This window comes from Candoia aspera, chromosome 12, assembly GCF_035149785.1.
Source record: "Candoia aspera isolate rCanAsp1 chromosome 12, rCanAsp1.hap2, whole genome shotgun sequence".
NCBI lineage: Eukaryota > Metazoa > Chordata > Lepidosauria > Squamata > Boidae > Candoia > Candoia aspera.
The window spans coordinates 23,488,887-23,509,644 of record NC_086164.1 but is presented as its reverse complement, the minus strand read 5'-3'; the positions used below and the strand labels follow the sequence as shown (position 1 = coordinate 23,509,644).

The window sequence follows — 20,758 nt, the reverse complement described above, 5'->3', positions numbered from 1 at the left end:
ATACCATCCAAGCCATCTGGTGGCAAAGGGGGGAGTACAGGCTTTGATGGGTAGAAGGGGGGAAATGTAGAGAATGTGAATTTTAAATTGTAGAATGCATGGGAAAGAAGCCATTCACAACTTTGCTTTGTACTAGATGCTTCCATTCATTAAACAGTTACTAGAACTCAAGTCTCAGAACTGTTTTTGACTGAATGCATGAGCGTGTGGATCATTGCAGCTGCCTTCTGCAAGTAGTTCTACAATCACTCTGAGGAATTAGCTAGAGTTTGAAGGTTGCCTTCCTATTTCCCATTTTTCTCTCAACTATATATTTGAATACTTTCTGCTTTTTTGTCATCTATTTGACATGTTACTGGTGTTGGTGCTTGCCACTGGCAGATTTCATCTCTTGAAGAACAGATTGACAATGGTTGTAATTCCAGGCATAGCTTCTCTCCTCTCCAAAGATGGCCTTCTGTTTATATTCCTCTTGCAGGACTCTCCCCATAATATTTTGTGCCATTTCTATCTTGAACCCTTCATGGTGGAAGGGATTGATCTCAGAGCAAATGTTAGATTTTCACTGCAGGTAGATTTGAACAATGGCTTAATATAGTTAGAGGTCAGAAAGTACAAGAAGGAGCTGAGTGAGAGGTGGTAGAATCCTAGGTTTTTATTATGAAATTATTTCTGAATTGTCCTTTGATATCCAAGTCTAGTAGTTTCAAACAAACTAGAAAATTTAAAACAAACAAGAATTAATGTAAATAGAAATATTTTGAAAACAAAAACCTTGACCACTTATTTTGAATTATTCAGAAACCATGCAGAACAGAACAGTTTTAATAGCCTGCTAAAACAGTTTGATTCTCTTCATGTGACTCAGTGAAAACCCCAGTGGTGATAAAATTAAGCTGAAAGACACTCTTAGTTTTCCATTTTGCCTTAACTTAATGCTAGTTTCATAACCAGGGCATCAATTCTAAACACAACTACTGTGAATTAAGGACCACTGAACACATTGGGATCCAAAGTTCCAGGAAATGCCCAATGTTGGGTAACTAGCATATGGTATCACTTGCACCTTGTAAAAGAAAAACTCCTTGATCCTGCGTGGCACACGGGATGTGGCCCTCCCAGCAAATGGGGCTAGACTTCTCCTCCATCTGCTGTCGGAATTGCATTTCTCAGATAACGGGCATGAAGCCATGAGTCTAGTCCGTTCCTCCCCGGAGAAAGGAATCCTGCTAAGAATTGCTTACAATAAAAGTGCCCCCTTTCCTGGATGCCGTCGGTCTCACATTTCCCAGTATCACAGCTAGTTCTCTGAAAGCAGAGGCTGGGATGTGGCTATGCGGCTTTAAAGGAACCTTGCACTTTTGTTAATTTTAGTGTTGTGCTTTGTCTGCTTTTGTAAGCTGTTTTATGTTAATTATTTTTCTGTGTTATGCTTGTTGATGCTCACTTCTTCTACTCTGCTTTTCTGTTTGATTTACTTTTAGATGGCATTGCTGAATTTCTTCTCCCCTGAGGAGAGGCCTCTCTTTAGTGAAGAAAGCCATCGTGTCCGCAGAAACAAAAGAAGCAAAAACAGTGAAGGATCAGAGAGTGAGTTTGCATCCTTTCTACTGTCTCCCAATACATGTATTTATCCATCAGATTTTTCATATTCCACCAGGTGCTTGAGGGTGCTTCCTTCTTCATTTTTTTCCCAGAAGCCTCATCAGCCCTGTGAACTTGGTTGGGCTGAGAGGAAGTGATTGGTGCAAGGTCAGTTCCATGACTGAGGTTGTGCATCTGAGTCCCAATCTGACCCATGAAGGACTGGCTCTCTTCTTGGCATATGAGTATGCAATTCCAGGTGCCTTATTCAGCATGGTGCATTCTGCAAAATAGGAGGCATCCTTCTGGACTATACTATCTCAGACTGGCTCCCAGAAAAGTATATTCCTAGCCTCTATCATTATCCATTAATTTTGATTTCAGTTTCAATGTGATTGCAATATGTGGCTGTTTTTCTTCATTACTAGAAGAAATGGCTCCTGGAGTCTTCATGCAATTGATTAATGAAGTATTACATGATCATTTGTTTAAAGGGGTCCTGGTTTATTTAGATGATGTTCTCATTTACACTGAAACCGAGGAGGAACACGAACGCCTCCTCAGACAGGTGTTATGCAAACTTAGAGATGCCAAACTCTATGCCAAACTTTCCAAATGTGAGTTTCACAAAACCCAACTTGACTATCTGGGCTATCGAGTGTCTGACCAGGGTATAGAAATGGACCCTGCAAAAATTCAGGTGATTCTAAGTTGGGAACGTCCCCACACCCAGAGGCAATTACAAATTTTCCTAGGGTTCAGTAATTTCTATTGGCAATTTATCCAGGGGTTCGCTGAGATTGCTCTGCCCCTCACTGATTTACTCCGTACCAAGGGCTTGGGGGAGACACGCAAAGTAAAAAACCCTGGGGCAGTGCTGAATTGGACGCCTGAATGCCAGGCAGCATTTGAGAAATTAAAAACCCTTTTCACTGCTGAGTCTATTCTACAGCACCCTGATCCTGAGCGCCCCTTTGTGGTCCAAGTTGATGCTTCTGACTCCTCTATTGGGGCTATTTTGTTACAAAGGGATTCAGAAAATCGCTTAAAACCCTGCGCTTATCTATCCAGGAAATTTTCCGAAACAGAACGCCGTTGGCATGTTTGGGAAAAGGAGGTGTTTGCTGTAAAAGCAGCTTTAGAAACCTGGCGCCATCTCCTTGAAGGTGCTAAATGCCCTTTCGAGGTTTGGACCGATCACAGGAATTTGGAAGCCCTCCGCACCCCACGACATCTCATCCCTAAACAGATTTGCTGGGCTCAGTTTTTCAGTCGCTTTAACTTCCAGTTAAAATTTATTCCAGGAAAGAAAAACTTTCTGGCCAATGCTTTGTCATGGTTGCCTCAGGACCTAAACCAGGTGGAAGATGTGGTTGGGACTGTTCTCACTGAACCACAACTGGGCTTGGTTGCTGTCACTCGGAGCTAGACCCGTGCACAGGCAACCCCGCCCCCAGCCCAGTCTGGGAAGCGGAAAGTGCAAGTTCCTTGTCAGTTACAGAGGGACTTTCTCCAGGCCCTGAAATCTGACACTTGGTTGCTAGCTAATAGAGACAATGTTTCTTTTGAAAACAGTCTGGCGTGGGTGGAATACCGCCTTTATGTACCCGAAACTTTAAGAGCTGAGGTTTTACAGTGTTCCCATGATGATAAACTTTCTGGGCACTTTGGTTTTGTCAAAAGATTGCATTTGGTTTGTCATCAATTCTGGTGGCCTACCTTAAGATGTGATGTAAAAGACTATGTTGCTTCCTGTCCTGTTTGTGCCATGTCAAAACAAAAAGGGGGGAAACCACAGGGGCTTCTACAGCCAGTGGCCAGCCCATCCCGCCCCTGGGACGAGATTTCTATGGATTTCATTGTGAACCTACCTCCCAGTCAGAAGAAAACTGTCATTTGGGTTGTAAAGGATTTTTTCTCTAAACAAGCTCATTTCATTACCCGTTCAAGCATCCTGTGTAAATGGTAAATGTGAGAAATAAACATACTTGCCAGCTTCCTGGCAGTGGGAATATTACTACAAGGAATAAAGTGAGCCTGTTTTGAAAATAAGTCAGTAACTACCCAAATCACTGTTTTCCTTTTACTTTCTGGTAATTCCACAATAAAGCCCATGGCAATTTGCTTCCAAGGATGGTTACTGACTAACAATCCTCTAGGTTTACCTCCCACCTTCTTTGCCATTGCACGTGTGGGGCAGCTTAGTACATATTCTTCAATGTCTGCCCACATTCTCAGCCACCAAGACTGTCATTTAGTGAGATATAAGTTTTTGCAAACCCAAAATGCCCAGCCAACTTAGCATCATAACATTGTTGCAAAATTCCTTTTCTCATCAGCTCTGGAATATAAAGCTTATCTCCTTTCCACCAGAGTCCCTGCTCCTCAGTTAATTCTGCTTGGTTGTTGTCTAGCCATGGATCATTATGTAGAGCCACTGTCAATTTCTGTTGCAAGCTACTCTCCAGTGGCGCAGGTTTCTTTGTTTCCTGAGCTCTTGTTACTGCCGCCAATCCCAACTGCATGTTAGGAATTATGGTATCAACCGCCTCCTCTTTCTGGCTGCTGTGTTGGGGCAGCCGAGACAAAGCATCTGCGAGGAAGTTTCTGCCCCCTGGCAAGTACTTGAGTGTGAAATTGAACCTGCTAAAGAAATGTGCCCATTGAATTTGCTTGCGGCTCAACTTCCTGGGTGTTTTTAGAACCTCAAGATTTTTATGGTCAGTTCATACTTCAAGTGGAAGGGCAGCTTCTTCCAGAAGGTGGCACCAATTACTCAATGCCCATTTCACTGCTGCAGCCTCCTTCTCCCAGACATGCCACCTTTCTGTGTCTGTAAATTTATGGGAGAAGTAAGGGGTGGCATGGAGTTGGGGGTAGGTGGCATAGTTTTGCGCTGGTTTACCTCCTTCCTCTAGGGCCAGTCCTAGTCAGCGGTGATAGAGAGTGAGAGATCTGGCCCGCAGCCCCTCCTTTGTGGGGTGCCGCAGGGTTCAGTACTCTCTTCGCTCCTTTTTAATATCTACATGAAACCACTGGGTGAGATCATCCGTCACCACAAGATGAGGTATCATCAATATGCTGATGATACCCAACTATATATTTCCATCCCGGGCAACCTAAGTGATGCTGTGACCACCCTGTCTCAGTGCCTGGAGGCTGTGGGGTCTGGATGGGGAACAACAGGCTTCAGCTGAACCCTGGTAAGACAGAGCGGCTGTGGGTTACTGGCTCTTCCGTATCTGGGACTTTGTCATCTTTGGTTCTGGATGGGGTTGCACTGCCCATCCAGTGGAATGTGTGGAACCTGGGGATTCTCCTGGACTCAAGACTCCTGCTCAAAGAGCAGGTGGCAGCTGTGGCCAAAGGGAGCCTTCACCCAATTTCATGTTGTGTACCAATTACGCCCCTTCCTGGATCGGGAGGTCCTCCATTTAGTCAGTCATACCCTAGTCATCTCCCGTATAAACTATTGCAATGCGCCCTACATGGGGTTACCCTTGAAGAGTATCCAGAAGCTACAGCTGGTTCAGAATGCAGCTGTGCAAGCAGTTTTGGGGACCCCAAGGATGGCGCATATAACGCCTTTGCTGCACGAGCTGCGTTGGGTGCCAGTTTGCTTCCAGGTCCAATTCAAGGTGTTGGTTATAACCTTTAAAGCCCTACATGGCATGGGTCCAGGTTACCTGAGGGACCGCCTCACCCCCATTACATCGACCTGTCCCACCCAGTTAGGCACAGAAGGCATGTTATGGACCCTGTCCATGAGAGGTTGTCAATTGGCAGGGTCCAGGAAGCGGGCCTTCCCTACTGTGGTCCCCGCCCTGTGGAATAAGTTACCCCCAGAGGTGAGGCAGGTCCCCATCTCTCAGCCTTCCGAAAGGGAGTGAAGACTTGGCTTTGCCACCTCGCTTGGGGCAGGAGGGGGGATAGTCAATCATGGGGGTGGTTGGCACCTTGATGAGGCCCTGAGAAATTTTATTCAGACTGTTGTTTCTCCATCTTGGATTTTATATTTTATACTTTTATGATGAATCTGTTTTTATGTTATTTTAATCTGATTGTAAACCGCTCAGAGTCACCTTGGTGAGGTGGGTGGTGAAGAAATGTGAGGAATAAATAAAAATAAATAAAATCTATCATCTATCATCTATCTATATCTATATCTATCTGTCATCTGTCTGTCTATCATCTATCATCTATCTATCTATATCTGTGATCTATCTATCATCTATCTATCTATCTAATCATCCAATGTTATGGCCATCATGTCTCTATCAACTACTTTATCTATCAGCTATCAGCTATCTCTATGGTCTATATCTATCCACCTATCATTTATCTGTCTGTCTGTCTGTCTGTCTATCTATCATCTAAAGTGAATTCTGTCCATTTTTGGCTACTAAAAGATTTTAGTTCTTTCTTAGGTGAGTAGTATTTCTGTCAGCAGCTGTTTACTTCAAAGTTTGTTAGTCAAGAGGTGAAGAAAGAACAGGCACAAGTCTTTATACTTACAAGCTTCAACCTGCTGTAACTAGATATAGAAGCATTCAGATGTTGTGCATCACGCTGACAGCTGCACTGCACAATTCTGGCTGCAGCTGATATGCAGAAATGGACCTTTTGAAAAATCCCAGCAAGATAGTCCGCAAGCCCTGAGCTTCCTTCAGGCAGCAGCTGGATTTCTAGAATGACAGCTGGATTCCTCTTTAATGCACAGGGCCAGTTTGTGTGATCTCCACAATAGCTGTGGGATCTAACTCTAACCCCAACCCTGTTGTAGTGGAGTTGTTGTCATCAGACCAACCCAGGCAAGAGGACATGCCTTCAACTTACTTCAAAAGAGCGTAATGAGGATCAGACCACTGTCATGGAGAAGTTTCATCCCTTTGCAGGAAAGAAGGATAACCAAATTCCACCAAGATTTATAGAATCTTGTAGATTCTTGCTTGCTCTGGGGAGGGGTCATAGGCCAGAACCAGTCATCCCATTGAAACTGATTAAACTGTAAGACCAAATGGCATTGACCCAACCAGCCCTCCCTGGTTTTCTGGGAAGTGCTGAGCAGTAGCTGACAGAGTACAAGTGGCGCAACAGCTCTTGTAAGACTGACTGGAACCATGTGCCAGTACCCCATCACACCAAGCATGTGGCAGTACAGGTTTCAAAGAAGACTCCCTTTATAGCCTCTGATTTGTCTTCAAGCAGTGGTCCAGCAGAGCTTTTTAAAGTAGTTCAGGGCTTGTTTGCATCTGCTCCTGGTAATCCCATAATGGAGCCCTTTAAGGGTGAAATGACTGGTTGTCCTGCTGATGTTGCTTTCAGCTCTGCATTTGTAGAGATGGCTGGTGCACCTTCTGCTCCAGGTATGTGGGATTGCTTTCCCTCTTGAAGGCCTAAGGAAGGACAGGTACTTCTACCTGTAACAGGCTTTTGCTCACTTGCTCATGTTGACTGAGACAAGGGAGCCAAAGGGATGCGTGGCTGAATAGATCCTGGGAACAGCGGATTTGTCCAAAAAGGAGTTCCTTTTTGAGGCAAGGCATTGGAGGAGAGCGTCCATAGGGCCCCAGGCATTTGTATAAGGAAACTTCACTTCTTTCTATCACAGTTCAGGCCAGCTTGGATAATGAATCAGGTTTGGGCCCCTGATGGAGAGAGAGACAGGCATTTGATTCTGCTGGATCTCTCTGTAGCTTTTGATACTGTTGAGTCCTTCTGAATCGTCCCTATAGATGGGGTTTGGAGGTGATGTTCTGGGATGCTTCTATCCCTGCTTGAAGGAGTGGTTTCAAGGAGAGGCCTGAGTGACTGTGTTTGGGCATAGAAATGGCTGTGAGGCATTACCATGTCCCCAGGGCTCTTTTATGTTCTACATGAATCTTTTGGGGGCAGTCATGAAGAGTTTGGGGATGGGTGCCATTGCATGCTGAGAATAGCTATGTTTCCCCATAACATCTCAATCAGATGAGGCTGTGCGTGTCACGAACCAGTGCCAAAATACAGTAATGGGCTGGGTGGGGGCCAATAAATTGAGGCTAAATCTGACAAGATGGAAGCCTTGTGGGTGGATGCTTTGCAGATAGAGGCATTGTAGAGTCTGTCTGTTCTGAAGGAGGGTTAGGCTGCTTCAGGAGGAATGCAGCTTGGGGGAGGCTCTCTAGAGTCATCATTTTCACTAGGGGCTTGAGTAATCTCAGTTGCTAGAGTGCCGTTACCAACTACAACTTTCCTTGTACAGGATTAGCCAGCTGCTGCTACCTGCAGGCTGAGAACAGCATTACTGTAACGTGCTCTATGTGGGCTGCCCTTGTACCTGGCCTACAGTGTGCAGTACAGAATGGCAGCCGTGCTCTTGAGGAGGGCCCTGGGATAAAACAGTTCTATGGGATATGAATTCACACTGGGCTAGGTTCAAGCTTTTCCTGGTGTGTAAAGTTCTAAATAACTTAGCATCCGAATATGTGGACCAACCCTTCCCTTTATAAAGCTATTCAGTTACTATGACTACATGAGGAGGGTCTACTGCAGGTGCCACAGAATCATAGAACGAAAGGGGCTTTGAAGATCATCTAGCTAACACTCTGTCCAGTGAAGGAATCCACAACTGCAGAATCTCTGACAGATGGCCCTCCAGCCTCTGTTGAAACAACCCCCAGAAGTCTGTTCCATTGTTCAGTAGCTCTTAATGTGAAGAAATGTTTCCTGGGGTTCAGTATAAACCTATGTCCTTGAAATGTAAACTCACCACTGCTTGTTTAATCCCTTGCAATAACTCTAAACAATTCTGCCCTGTCTTCAATATGATCGCCCTTCAGATACTTCAGGCAAACATATCAAATGCCTTTTTCTTTCCAGATCCCTTATCATCTTGGCTGTTCTCCTCTGGACACACCCCAGAGGAGACTGTCAGATGGTCCTTCTGATTCATGGTGCCTACCTTTTGGAATGCCACCTCCCCTGATATTCAGAGGGGATCTACTGTTACATTGCTGACCTGCCAGCTGAAGATCCATCTGCCGCCTGACTTCTCTTTTCCAATCTGTTAGGTCAGATTTTCATTCAGAGGCAGGCTTTTCTGTTCATCACCCTCCTGTGACCCCTCAATTATTCAGAAGTAGCCGCACTCTTACCCCGTTGCCAGTTCCTAAGTCTGACTGATTTGGGCTAAAATTTGGGAAAAGCAACCCTGCCAATTTAAGCTTTTGCAACCTCAGAGACACTGAAGTGAGATTAATCTCTCATTCTTCTGCTTTCTGCTATAAATTTAATCTCGATGCCTCACTTCCTAGTCAACAAAAGCATCTGAAGGTGCGCGATGGTACTATTTTGCCAAGCTATTCTTTTTTTTTTGCAGGCATGTTTAGGCAAGTTGGTTAAATGTTTAGGTAATTTTATAATTCTCTATATGTTGCTTTTCTCTGACATTTCTTAATATTTTGGAATAAAATTACCACAATTTCAGTTTTGTTCCATTAGAAAGAGCCACATTTTTACAACAGGCCTTATCTGTCTATTTTGATTCCTAGATAAGGATTTAATGTTTCACTTGCATCTAAAAAGTACTTTAAAACAGTTGCTACTCCTATAATCTGGTCTCTTCCTGCTGCTGGTCTCCAGACCTCATATACATATTTAGAATCGTAGGATCTTGGCAAGAGATTGTGTGATTCTTTCTGGCCATAATTGCTCACTGGAATGCATTGGGTGCCTTGAGAAAAGCAACTATTGCTCTCAATCAGGGTGGCCAGCTCCAGGTGGGCTTGAGGGAAGACCACAGGCAGTGCAGTTCTCCATAAAGTAAAGGGCCCAAAGTTGTCCTACCTGGAGAGGTAGGACAACTTTTGGCCCTTTTTTCTCTATTTTATGAGGACCAAAGAGTGAAGATAGGAGCAGGACACCAAAAACTCTGCTGTCAAATTTGATGGTTGGATGGCCTGAGTTCAGCAGTGCAGGTTTAGGCCTTTTGTGACAATTGGAGTTCAAGAGTAAAAATGAGGCCAGGCTGCTGTCCAGGAGCTTCCAACTCCCTTATTTGGGGAAAAAGAATCACCCAGCTGAAATCAGCCATTTTGCCACTGAATTTTGTCAGTACAAATGGGAACCCCTTCTGTAGAAGCTCTAGAAATACAATACAATGGAGTCCCAGATGTTTTCTTTTTATTTTTTGTGGCATGATACAAAAGGCAATGGCCATGCTTGAAGGGGCTTTCAGCTTGGCCATAAAAGCAGTGGATAAATTGTGGGGCCTCCCTCTCCGAAGTGATATCTCAGGTACTCGCTCAAACACACACACACACACACAAATATTATCCACTGGCTTTCCTTTGCTAGAGATATTTACACTGAAGCTGGATGGCCATCTCTTGGGGGTGCTCTGAGAGAAATTACTTATTTCCACCCTTATGCCAAAACCCGACACTGTTTGTAGTAACAGAACAAAAATATTCAGGGAAGTTGCCCAGTATATGAATTTGAATGTTTTATTGTTTGTTCCCCTTACCAAATAGTAATTTCACACTTGGAACAACTTGGCATTTAGCAGCAATTTGTATAACACTGCAGAAAAAGAAAACAGAAAATGAACAGGGGTTAGCCTTCTATTCTATGACACAAATCTACGTGCATCCAAAAAATCTTGAACCAAAGCAGAGGTTACTAGTGATTATAAATCCACCACCACCCCGAAATGGGGAGGGAAGATGTACACACCTTTTTTACTGAATGAAATCTGGGTAGGGAAAATGCCAGGCTTGGTAGTCATACACATGAAATAGACCTGGGGTCTCTCATCAACCATAGTTAAAACTTGGCAGTGTGATGCAGCTTCTAAAAGGGCCAATGCTATCCTGGGGTGCATTAAGAGGAGCAGAGAGTCTTTATTGAAAACACTGAAGAATATTTATTTGTTAGTAAACACGGTCTGTGACCAGCAAGTAGGGAAAAAAACCCAATTAAATTATACCTACTTTAATAAAAATGGAAGGGTGTAGACTTTTATAGTTAGCCATACATTTTGGAAGGCAGCCTCATCAGTAAAATTTGACCTGTCTAGCCTAGCTTTTACAGCTGGAGAAATTTGGATGTAGAAGACTTCCTTTGCAAGACCAAACAAACACACTGTTGCTTGGGACAGTGAGAGAAAAAGGAAATAGGATTGAATACTTTTTGTGCTGCTGTAACCTGGTAGGAACCAGTCATGTTGCTTGGAAATTACTTTTATAGAAGATGCATTGGAAAATAAAGTTATAATAGTAGGTAAAGCTTCTGTTGCTTTGTTCTGAAGTTGCTTCCGAATGTCCTCTCATTGTTCTGGACTTAAAAATGTTTCAGCACTTTTTGCCTAGGTAACAGTTCCTGCATATTTCCATCAGGGTCATCTTCCTTATTCTCTACAATATAAAACGGCATCTCCAACCCACAGCCCAAACAGTGATCCAGCACAATACCATGGCTGATGATATCAAAGACTTCTTACCAGTGCTGATTTTGACTCATGTCCGGGCTTGAACATGGAAGGAATCTAGACAATCCACTTCTAGTTTGTAGTTTACTCCCCACCATGTCTTCAACAACTTCCCCAAAAAAGGGAGGTTAGATACTGGGTAGAAATTGTCCAGGTTGGCAGAATCAAGAGAGCATACCATCACCTCATTCAGGGCAGATGGCATCACACCCTCTCTCAAAGAGGCATTTACCACCTCCTGAATCCATCCACAGAAATGCCTTCTGGCTTCCAAGGCTGGGCATAAGTGCTAGAGATGGCAGAACTTCCACTAAAGAACACTTATCCACTTCACATTGCATGATGTTGTTCCATTCATCTTGTATGACTCTACCCAATTGGCATCTAGATCTGAGTGAATACGAGGTACTTTATCCACAAAGAAAACCCAGTAAAGCATTAGAGAGCTGGCAGGCATTTGATCTTTCCTGTCCTTCCCTAGGATCTGGATCATCCTCAACAAAGCCACTGGGTGGAATAATAGACACACTTGGCTACTTTTATGGCCACTGTTAGGCTCAAGCCTTGGTTATACCCACACTTTTAATATAAAGTATCAAGTATGCTTTGTATTAAAATAGAGAAGATATAGACTGAGGTTATCAGCCTTATTTGTACCCATGCCACATTCAACATTCCCTTGCAATGGTAGAATTCTAGGGTTGGAAGGGACCTTGGAGGTCTTAATAGTGTAACCCCTGCCCAGGGCAGGAGGAATCTTCATAGATCCCAGACAACTGGCTGCCCAGCCTTTGCTTGAAAATCTCCAGCAATTGAGCCCCTGAAACTCCAGGAGCCAAGATGTTCTACTGCTTAAGAGCTCTACACAGTCTGGAAATCTTCCTCCTTTTGAATTTGGATCTCCCTCTGTAAAGCTTCCAAACATTGGTTCTTGTCTTATCCTCAGGTGCTATGGAGAATAAAACCAGACCCTCTTTCCTGTGATAGCCCATCAAGAAGACTGCTATCATGTCTCCCCTTAGATTAAGCATAGCCAGTTCTTGTAACTGTTCTTCAAAGGATTCATCTTCCAAGTCCATCAACATCTTTATCATACATCTCTGCATTCTTTCCAGTTCCTCGGCATCCTTCTTGTATTTTGTCACCAGAACTGGGCACAGTATTCCAGGTGTGGTCCAACTAGTACAGCATAGAGGGGAACTATCATTTCCTGTGATCTCAGCACAGTACCTCTATTGATGCAGCCTAAGATTGCATTGGCTCTTTTGGCAGATGCAGCACACAGCTGGCTCATGCTCAATCTGTGGTCTACCAGGAAAGTAAGCAAAGTGGGGTATGAACATTTCATGCAGATATGCATTTTATCTATCTGGAGCCTCCAGGCATTTACATTTCAGTCTTCATTGACTCACAGATGATCATGGCTGAGGCATGTGAGTGATAGCTTAAGGGGAGTAAGCTGGGCACAAAATCTCATATAATTAGAGAAGGGGGCTCTCTGTGTGATTTCCAAACACAGGCTTGGTTTACACATCCCAGTATGCCATGGTCTGTTTTAACAGTTGAATAAACCTAGTCAGTCTGGTTTTACATATAATCCTAAGCTATAAACCACAGTTTATAAACCCCAACATATAACACAGTAAGCCATAATGTGATTTGTTCCCTTCTTTGTGCCATAGTGACATCACACTCTGCCAACCCCAAACAAACCACATTATGGCCAGACAATATCTGTGAACCCTGTGACAGCCCACAATGCAGACCACTGTATGGAACCTAGAGGGGCAAAGATGCCCTGTTGTGTATTAGGGGGAATCCAGTCCTTGGAGTCGGGGAGAAGAGTATAGAAATAAAGTATCACCCTCTGAATAACTCCTATATAGCAATATTCAAAACTGTCCTCCCATCCACTCCCGTATTAATTTGGTTGCGAACATCCTTGGCTGCAAAGCATTTATACATTCCTGGCAATGTGGGAACTGCTGATGTTGAAGGAAGCATACCATAGATCATTGAATGGGGCACTCACAGCTCAAAACAGCTTATTACACGCTGTCTCCCAGGATCTTAGAAGATTTTGCTCCATGCTCAGTCAAGCAACCACTAGGGAGGCTTTGCAATAGGACCTGCCACAATGTGGACAGTTGTACAGCCAGTCCTGGAGCAGACCACAGTTGTTGCAGTTCTTCAGGTGTGATCCCTCCCCGGTGCATCCTGTCCAGCACCTGGCTTTGATTGGGTCCCCCTTGGCTACAGCCACAGATCTGAGGATGGGCTGCCTAGGAAGAGGATTGGCAGGCCTTCCGATAGAGCTCCACAGGGCTGGATCCAAGGTAGATGCAGCCACTTTGTTTCTAGGCACATGGCTCGAAAGCCAAGGCTGCCTTGAGCTCAGGTGATTGAAATACCATCTCTTTGATTGGTCTTCACAGAGGGCATCCAGGATGGAACTTCCCTCTGATGGGTACCATGGCAGAGTCTCTCGTGGATGCAGCACTAGGTGGGAGTTGGTTCTACACATGTGCGCACCCATGTGTGCATTGTTGGTATTTGGTTTTTTTCTGCTTTTGGCTGTAGAGCCATTAAGTTACTATGGTAACAAATTACTCTGGCAGGGTGAACAGGTCAAACTTAAGTATCTTTGTTGGCTATGAACAAAGCCAAAGGAGCTACGGGTTCATAATGGGAGAGAAATTAATAATTAGCAAAAGCGCTTCTTTTGCTGAACAAAACTGGGGGAGATTAAATTCTAGCTCTCCAGTTGATCTGACCACCACAAGAGAACAGCAAGGACTTGCTGATGGTGATCTTTTGCCTGATGAGGACATTAAGCCAGAAAAGCAAACTGAAGATCTGTCTGATGAGACAGATGCTTCTCAGGAAAGTGATAGGAGTCAAAATTTAAGCCCTGTATTACCCCGCAGATCTCAAAGGAGTAATAAAGGTGTTCCTCCATCACGTTTTCAGGCTGAAACAGTAAAGGCTTTTCACATCTTTACTGAACCTGAATCCTTAGAACAAGTAAATGCTTTACCACCTGAAATTGCACAAAATTGGCATTCTGCCATGCAACAGGAATTAGCATCCTTGAAAGAAAATAAAACATGGAAACTGGTAAATCTACCTCCCAATGAACCTTGTCTAGGTTGTAGGTGGGTTTTCAGACTGAAAAGAGATGCTAATGGAAAAATCCAAAAATATAAAGCAAGGTTGGTTGCAAAAGGGTTCACTCAAAGGAAATATTTAGACTTTGACAAGACTTTTGCACCAGTTACTAAAGGTGAATCAATTAGATTACTGTTAAAAATTGCTGCACTCAAAGGAATGTCAGTTCACCATGATGACATTCAAACTGCATTTCTCTATGGTGATTTAGACCACAAATTATACATGCAGCAACCCCCTGGCTATGAGAAAGGGGAGAATCTGGTCTGTTAACTGCAGAAGTCAATCTATGGGTTAAAACAGGCTGCTGGATCCTGGAACCAAAAATTAGATGAAAAACTGCAGAATTTTGGTTTTGAAGAAGGAAAAGCAGATCCATGTGTATGTATGAAGAAAGACAAACAAGGCTGTATGTATCTGTGCATTTATGTTGATGATTTCCTGCTGTTCGCATCAACAGAAAAACAAAGGCTTGAATTTGAAGCCTGCATGAAAAGCCATTTCACATTAAAAAGCCTTGGAACAATAACAAATTACCTAGGCTTGTAAATACACAGGGAGAAGGATGGTAGCTTTCTGTTAAGCCAACGTAGTAAAATTCAAAAGCTCCTAGAGGATTTTAACATGCAAGACTGTAAACCAGTCTCTAGTCCTATGATACTAGATTTTCAGAAAGAAATAGGAGGAACTCAATTAACTGAAGTGGAGAAATATAGATCTGCAATTGGAAGTTTACTGTACATTGCAAATCACTCTTGCCCAGATATCTCAAATTCTGTGGCCATTTTAAGTAGACAGGTAGAGAAGCCCACATCTAATAGAAAAGCAGCATTGAAGAGGTTAATGCAGTATTTACAAGGAACAGAGAACTATTGCCTGAAGCTAGATGCCTGTGGAACAGAGAAATTGCAGGCTTTTGCCGATTTTGACTGGGGAGCTGATGTCAGTGACAGGAAATCCACTTCTGGGACTTTGATTCAATTTGCTGGGTCAAGCTTAGGCTGGCATTCTAGAAAGCAAACACTTGTTGCTCTTTCCACTGCAGAAGCAGAGTTTTATTCTCTAACACAAACCTGTAATGAGTTGTATGGTTTAAACAGTTGTTAAAAGACATAGGCATGGAAGTGAACCAGCCTATAACTATTTATGACGATAATCAAGCTTGCACTGCAATGGCAAAAACTGAAGCTTGTAAGAATAGGACAAAACATATAGATATTATATATCAATATATTAAAGACATGATAGCCAAAGGGGAAATAATGTTAAAATATTGTGAATCAAAAGACATGATTGCTGATATTTTAACCAAGCCTCTTGCTCTACCAAGACACAAAGAGTTAACAAAGCAAATTGTTCTACAGCTCACTCCTTAGCATAAAAAAAAGGGGAATGTTGGTATTTTTTTTTCTGCTTTTGGCTGTAGAGCCATTAAGTTACTATGGTAACAAATCACTCTGGCAGGGTGAACAGGTCAAACTTAAGTATCCTCAGTTTTGGGTGTGAAAAGAATGACCATATAAGGAAATTGCCTGGGGAAGGAACTTGCCTGGGCTTGTTACTAGTTTCAGTTTCCTTTCTATCTTCCTCTCTTTCCAGTCCTCTCTGAGTGCATGTGAATGCATAAGCTTGCAAATATGTTTATGTAAGAAGCTTTCTGTAAATACATTTATTTTTATAGAAATGCCTGGTGTGTGTTTTTTCTGATCTCTCAGGCCAAATGCTTTCTAGCAATCTCTGACATGCATGCACACACACAGAGGGGGTTCTGCTCTCAGGGCTCTGCAGATTGAAAGGTGGGGGGTAGAGCGTGGAAATAGATCTTAAACCAAATATGCCTTTTTCTAGAATTGGGTGACAGTTGCTGAGGGCATTTGCATAATCCCACCCAAAGGTGTGGCAGCTCAAGGCAGACAGACCAGGCTGTGGATGTCCCAGAGCAAAGGGTGCATGAGGGGAGAGGCCAGAGTGGCAACTGACCTGCCTGCCAGCAGGGCCAGAAGGATCTGGACCAGAGAGAGGGAGGCCTGTGCCATCTCGTCCCATGTGCTTCCTCTTTCTTATCCTTCCAGCTTTCCTTTCAACTTTCTAGTCTTGTCTTTCTAAAGCCTTTCTTCTTTGATTCTAATACATTTGCACATTGTTTAATCCTTTCTGTAAAAATAAGCTTTCCATCGTTAGTTCATTCTTTTTAGAGCTTCGGCATAAAGACAGTGCCTCTGCTTGTACGTATTACAAAGCCATCAGTTACCTTAACTTTGCTTTAAGGTAACTGTGAATATTCATCTTGTAGGAAACAGAACCATTTTCCCACTTCTTTCCAGCCCTCCCTTCAATCCATTAGCATTACAAAATCCAAGTTGGGCTGCCGTTCAGTAGGAAGCATCATGACAGTAGAACAAGGAGGGAAAACCCAGTAAGGTGGAAGATGGCTGGGAGTCAGTCGAGACAGAAGGGGGTGCTTTCGTTGGTTCCTCAGTGAACCCATAAAGACAAAGCAGAACTGAGACCTGACCATGAGTGCTGTGAAGCAGAGGACCAGCCCACCTCCTGGAGTCTTGTGGGCTCCATCATGGGATGTTTTCTAGCAAAAGCTGGGGAGCCCTTTGCCTGGAGGGGCTGGGAATTCCTGCCCCAGGCAGGGAGTTGGACTAGAAAACCTCCAACATCCCTCCCAACTAGAATTCTATGAAAATAAAACATCCAGCCTTTCACCGGTGCATCAGCAAACCTGTTTTTTTAACAAAGCATGGCCTTCACCAGTCCATCTGGCAGGCAGAGTGTCATGTTCACCGTTTCAATGTGCATTGTACATCATAATATTTTGCATGTCAAGTTAAGTGGCTGATGCGTGTTCTGCTGGGAGGGGTGTGCGAACTCCTTCTGCTGGGTTTGTTATCTGTATTCAGTGGAATGGAATATGTTTGGGTTATCCAGTGTGTTCAAGGTTTTCTTCCCAGGAGATCAGCAGAACTCGTTACCAGCACCTGGGGTGGGGAATTTGAAATGGTTGAGCGAGGGGAGGGATTACATTTGTACCGAGGGTTTTTAGTTTGTATTTGGCACGCTTTTGCTCATTCTCAGCTTTCTCTGTATTTGCGTACTATTCTTTAATAAACCAGATATTCTTGCTTTTGCTTGTGAGTCTGAGTCTGTTAGGATAGGCAATCATTACACAGAGCAAAGGCCTGTACAGGCCCAGAGGGAGGCACGTCGAATGAAGTGTGAGAACCATTGGCGTGATTTGTGCCGTCCGAAGCCGGAAAATACAGCTTGTGATGTGAAGCAAGGAAAACGGAGGTTGTCTTTGCCATAGATGGCTGGAGGGCAGCATTGTGGGTCCTTGAGAAATGATGCCTGGGCCGTCCTCCTATGGGGCAAACAGGGAGTGCAAACCAGCCCTTAGTCAACTGTAACTGCGACCTTGGAGCTGTTTGGTTTTTTAAAAAATGAATGGGTTTTAATAGGTATCTTCCTTGCTAAAAAAAATATTTATTTATTTGTCAAATTTGTCACCACCCATCTCCTCCGAGCGGAGGGACTCTGGGAGCTTTACAATATAAAACAATAAATATATAATAAAATTTCAATATAAAACACACTATAAAACAATTGCACAGAGCTACCAAACATAATAAAACCAAATTGCTGTGGTCTCATTCAGTCATTGTATAGGAGGGGCACTTCAAGGCACTAGCCAGCCCCAAGTATTACTATTCTCCCTGCCCCAAGCCCAGTGGCAGAGCCAGGTCTTCAACTTTCTCCGGAAGGCTAGGAGCGATGGGGCTAATCTCACCTCTGGGGGCAAAATGAACTCAACTGCAACCTACTTTATGGGCAGAGCATCCATCTGTTGCTGTGTGTTGAAGCAACCTGACAGAATGAAAAGCTGTTCTGTTGGGTACTCAGTCTGAAATTTCTGCCCTTGAGATCCTAAGAGATCCATCTAGTTTCTTATCAGCAGTCCTGCACTGAACTCCAAAATATAATTATAAATGCATTTATACTCTAGCTTTTTTAGTTCTTCATGTTTCTATATTGAATGTGTTGTACAGGGATGGGATGTTGGATTTTTATTCTTCATTCTTCAGATCTTAGTGGATATGGGATGAAGTTTCAGACAACAGAAATAAATGAATATTTTTTTTTCCCCTTTTGTAGGTACAAGTCCTTCTAAAAAGAAGAAGGGTAAGCTTGTCTTTCTATTTCCATACACACACATAAACACACATATGACATGGCCTATAAGTATTTTAAGCTTTGCCATCCATCCAAAATCCAGTAAGTTTGTATTTATTTATGCGATTTAGATGGCTCCCTATCTCACGGCAGTGACTCTGGGTGGCCTACGAAGTTATGTTAAACAATCCAAATCAAGATGCCTGAGGTCACAAACCACAATTCCAGCTTAACATCAAAACAACATTAACTGGCAGAACTCACTTAACCTTCTGGCCCAAATGGCTGGGGGAACATCCAGGTCTTTAACATGTTGCGAAAGGCTAACAGGGTTGGGACCATCCAGATTTCTGGAGGATGCAGTTCCCCATAGTAGGCGCCACTGTAGAGTGCCTGTCCTGTGGACATGATGTAGGATAGTCTCTGTGCTTCCAGGCCATGCCCACTGCCTTGTACACAGGGGAGCAGCAGTGGACTGATTGAAAAGTCAGTTGGACAGAGGCTATCCTATATCATATCCACAGAGTGTCCAATTGACTTTCTCATCCACTGCTGCTCCCCTGTGTACAGGGCAGAGGAAATGGCCTGGAAGGGCTGGAGGAAGAGCTGCTACCAAGGCAATCATCAGATAAAAGGGCTCTGAGCCCTGGGCAAGAATGTAACATGAGTAAACATCTCAGACCAAGCCCTTCCCTAGTTCACCCAGAGATAAAGGGAGGGAAGGGCGAGGCACATTCAAACTTGCAAGATTCTGTTACTATAGCTTTACATTACTGGCCTACATGGCATTGGTTTCCTAATCTGGTCTACCTTGAAGGGCTGACCCCCTGAAGAGATTTTCACCCCTTATGCCTGGCTACTTTTAAAGGTCTTGACAGGTATGGGCACAGCTGTGAGCAGGTTCTGGCTCTCCTTCCCAGGAAAAGCTCAAGGGAAGGGGAGGTCCTCCAGGGATGTGCAGAAATGCCAAGCGAGGGTAACCATTCATGCTAGACTGCACAGCAGCAAGAGGTTTGGGCTAGTTTTCTAAGCAGGCACCTCGCTTGGATGGAAACCAAGGTGTCTGCAAGCCAGGGCTTGCCTGCACCTACCACTCTGGAGTACATGTAATTGTGTTATACCTGAAGTAGCAGCTAATTTAACAGCAGAAAGGCCTCTGGGAAGGATTAACAAAAACAGCTGGAGCGTGTCTTTCCCCTGGTTTTTGCGTGGGCCTGGTGCAATCTGGCTTCAGTCTCATCCCATGAGACTAAATATCATCCCTAGGATGATATCAACCAGAGGAATTTTATAATAAATGTGCATAAGATTTAATGGAGCTCAAGGTTAGCTTCAAACCAAAGGCAGGACAGCTGAGAGGCAATCAGATGAAGGCTTGGCCAGCAGCCAGCCCAGGCCTGAAGAGGCACGACCATCAATCCTGAAAGGAGGGAGGCTTCAGTTTGCTTTGCATGGAGAATTCTGCTGCTGCTGCTGCTCATGCCTTTTTTAAAAAGTAAATTTGCAGCTGCAGCACCATGCTTTCTTACTTCACAGTAAGAGATCATTGCACTCACTGGGATTGGGCTTCACAGGGAGGGAAGAAAAAATAACGGAAATGCCATGATTCAGATAAGCCCAAGGAAACTTGGCTTCCAGAGCCACACATTGTCCTCTGGCATAGAAGCTATAAGCAGAAATAAAAATAGCTCTTTTGACGTGTCATCCCTGGCTAGAGCGACACGGGTGAGGGCTGCCTGGGGTTGATTCTTTTAGCCTGTCACTGGGTGTGAAAGAGGAGGCATCCATGCCCATCATGCCTGAACCTGCCAAGCAGACGACTGGCAGTCCTACCAGCCATTCCATGACTTTTTCTACCAACACTTGTGTAGGCTAGTCCAGAGATCGGGAATACACAAAAAGCATGCGGATCAAATCTCACTTCAGTCAAATAGGATCTTCTGAGGTCTCCTGGAATTGCTTCTCAGCAGTGTCCTTGTGATTAGAAGCAAGACTAATAGGTGCAAAGATTTGGGTTTCAGGTAGCATCCAGGCTGCTTAGTTTATCTTGATCCTGCAGTTCCTATGACATTTTTTTCATCTAGTTAATTTAAAACTATCATCACATTTGGTATCTGGTTGTCCAGACAAGCTGGGGCAAGTTGACTCTGTTTTCATTATTTTATGGTATTGAGGCATCTTGCTGATAGTCTGGCCAAATGTTTATGCATCATCCTTGAGAAATTCTGGATGAAAGCTATAAGGTACCAGATGACTGAAGAAAGGTAAATCTTATTCCATGCTTATAAAAACAGTCTGGTATCAATATGTGGAAAGATTCCAGAGCAAATCAAAACACTGCCTCTGCGGGCATTGTACAAC

The 20,758-nt window shown here is 43.8% G+C and overlaps 1 protein-coding gene across 3 annotated transcripts in view; it reads left to right on the top strand.

Annotated features, from left to right (window-relative positions):
- Positions 1 to 20,758, top strand: part of EDA (ectodysplasin A) — a 116,155-nt gene that overhangs the window by 79,381 nt on the left and 16,016 nt on the right. For all 3 annotated transcript variants that reach the window (XM_063313409.1, XM_063313408.1, XM_063313406.1), the window contains exons 2-3: positions 1,485 to 1,590; positions 18,380 to 18,406. In XM_063313409.1, the coding sequence (XP_063169479.1) occupies positions 1,485 to 1,590; positions 18,380 to 18,406 (133 nt within the window). The remainder of the gene's footprint in view (positions 1 to 1,484; positions 1,591 to 18,379; positions 18,407 to 20,758) is intronic.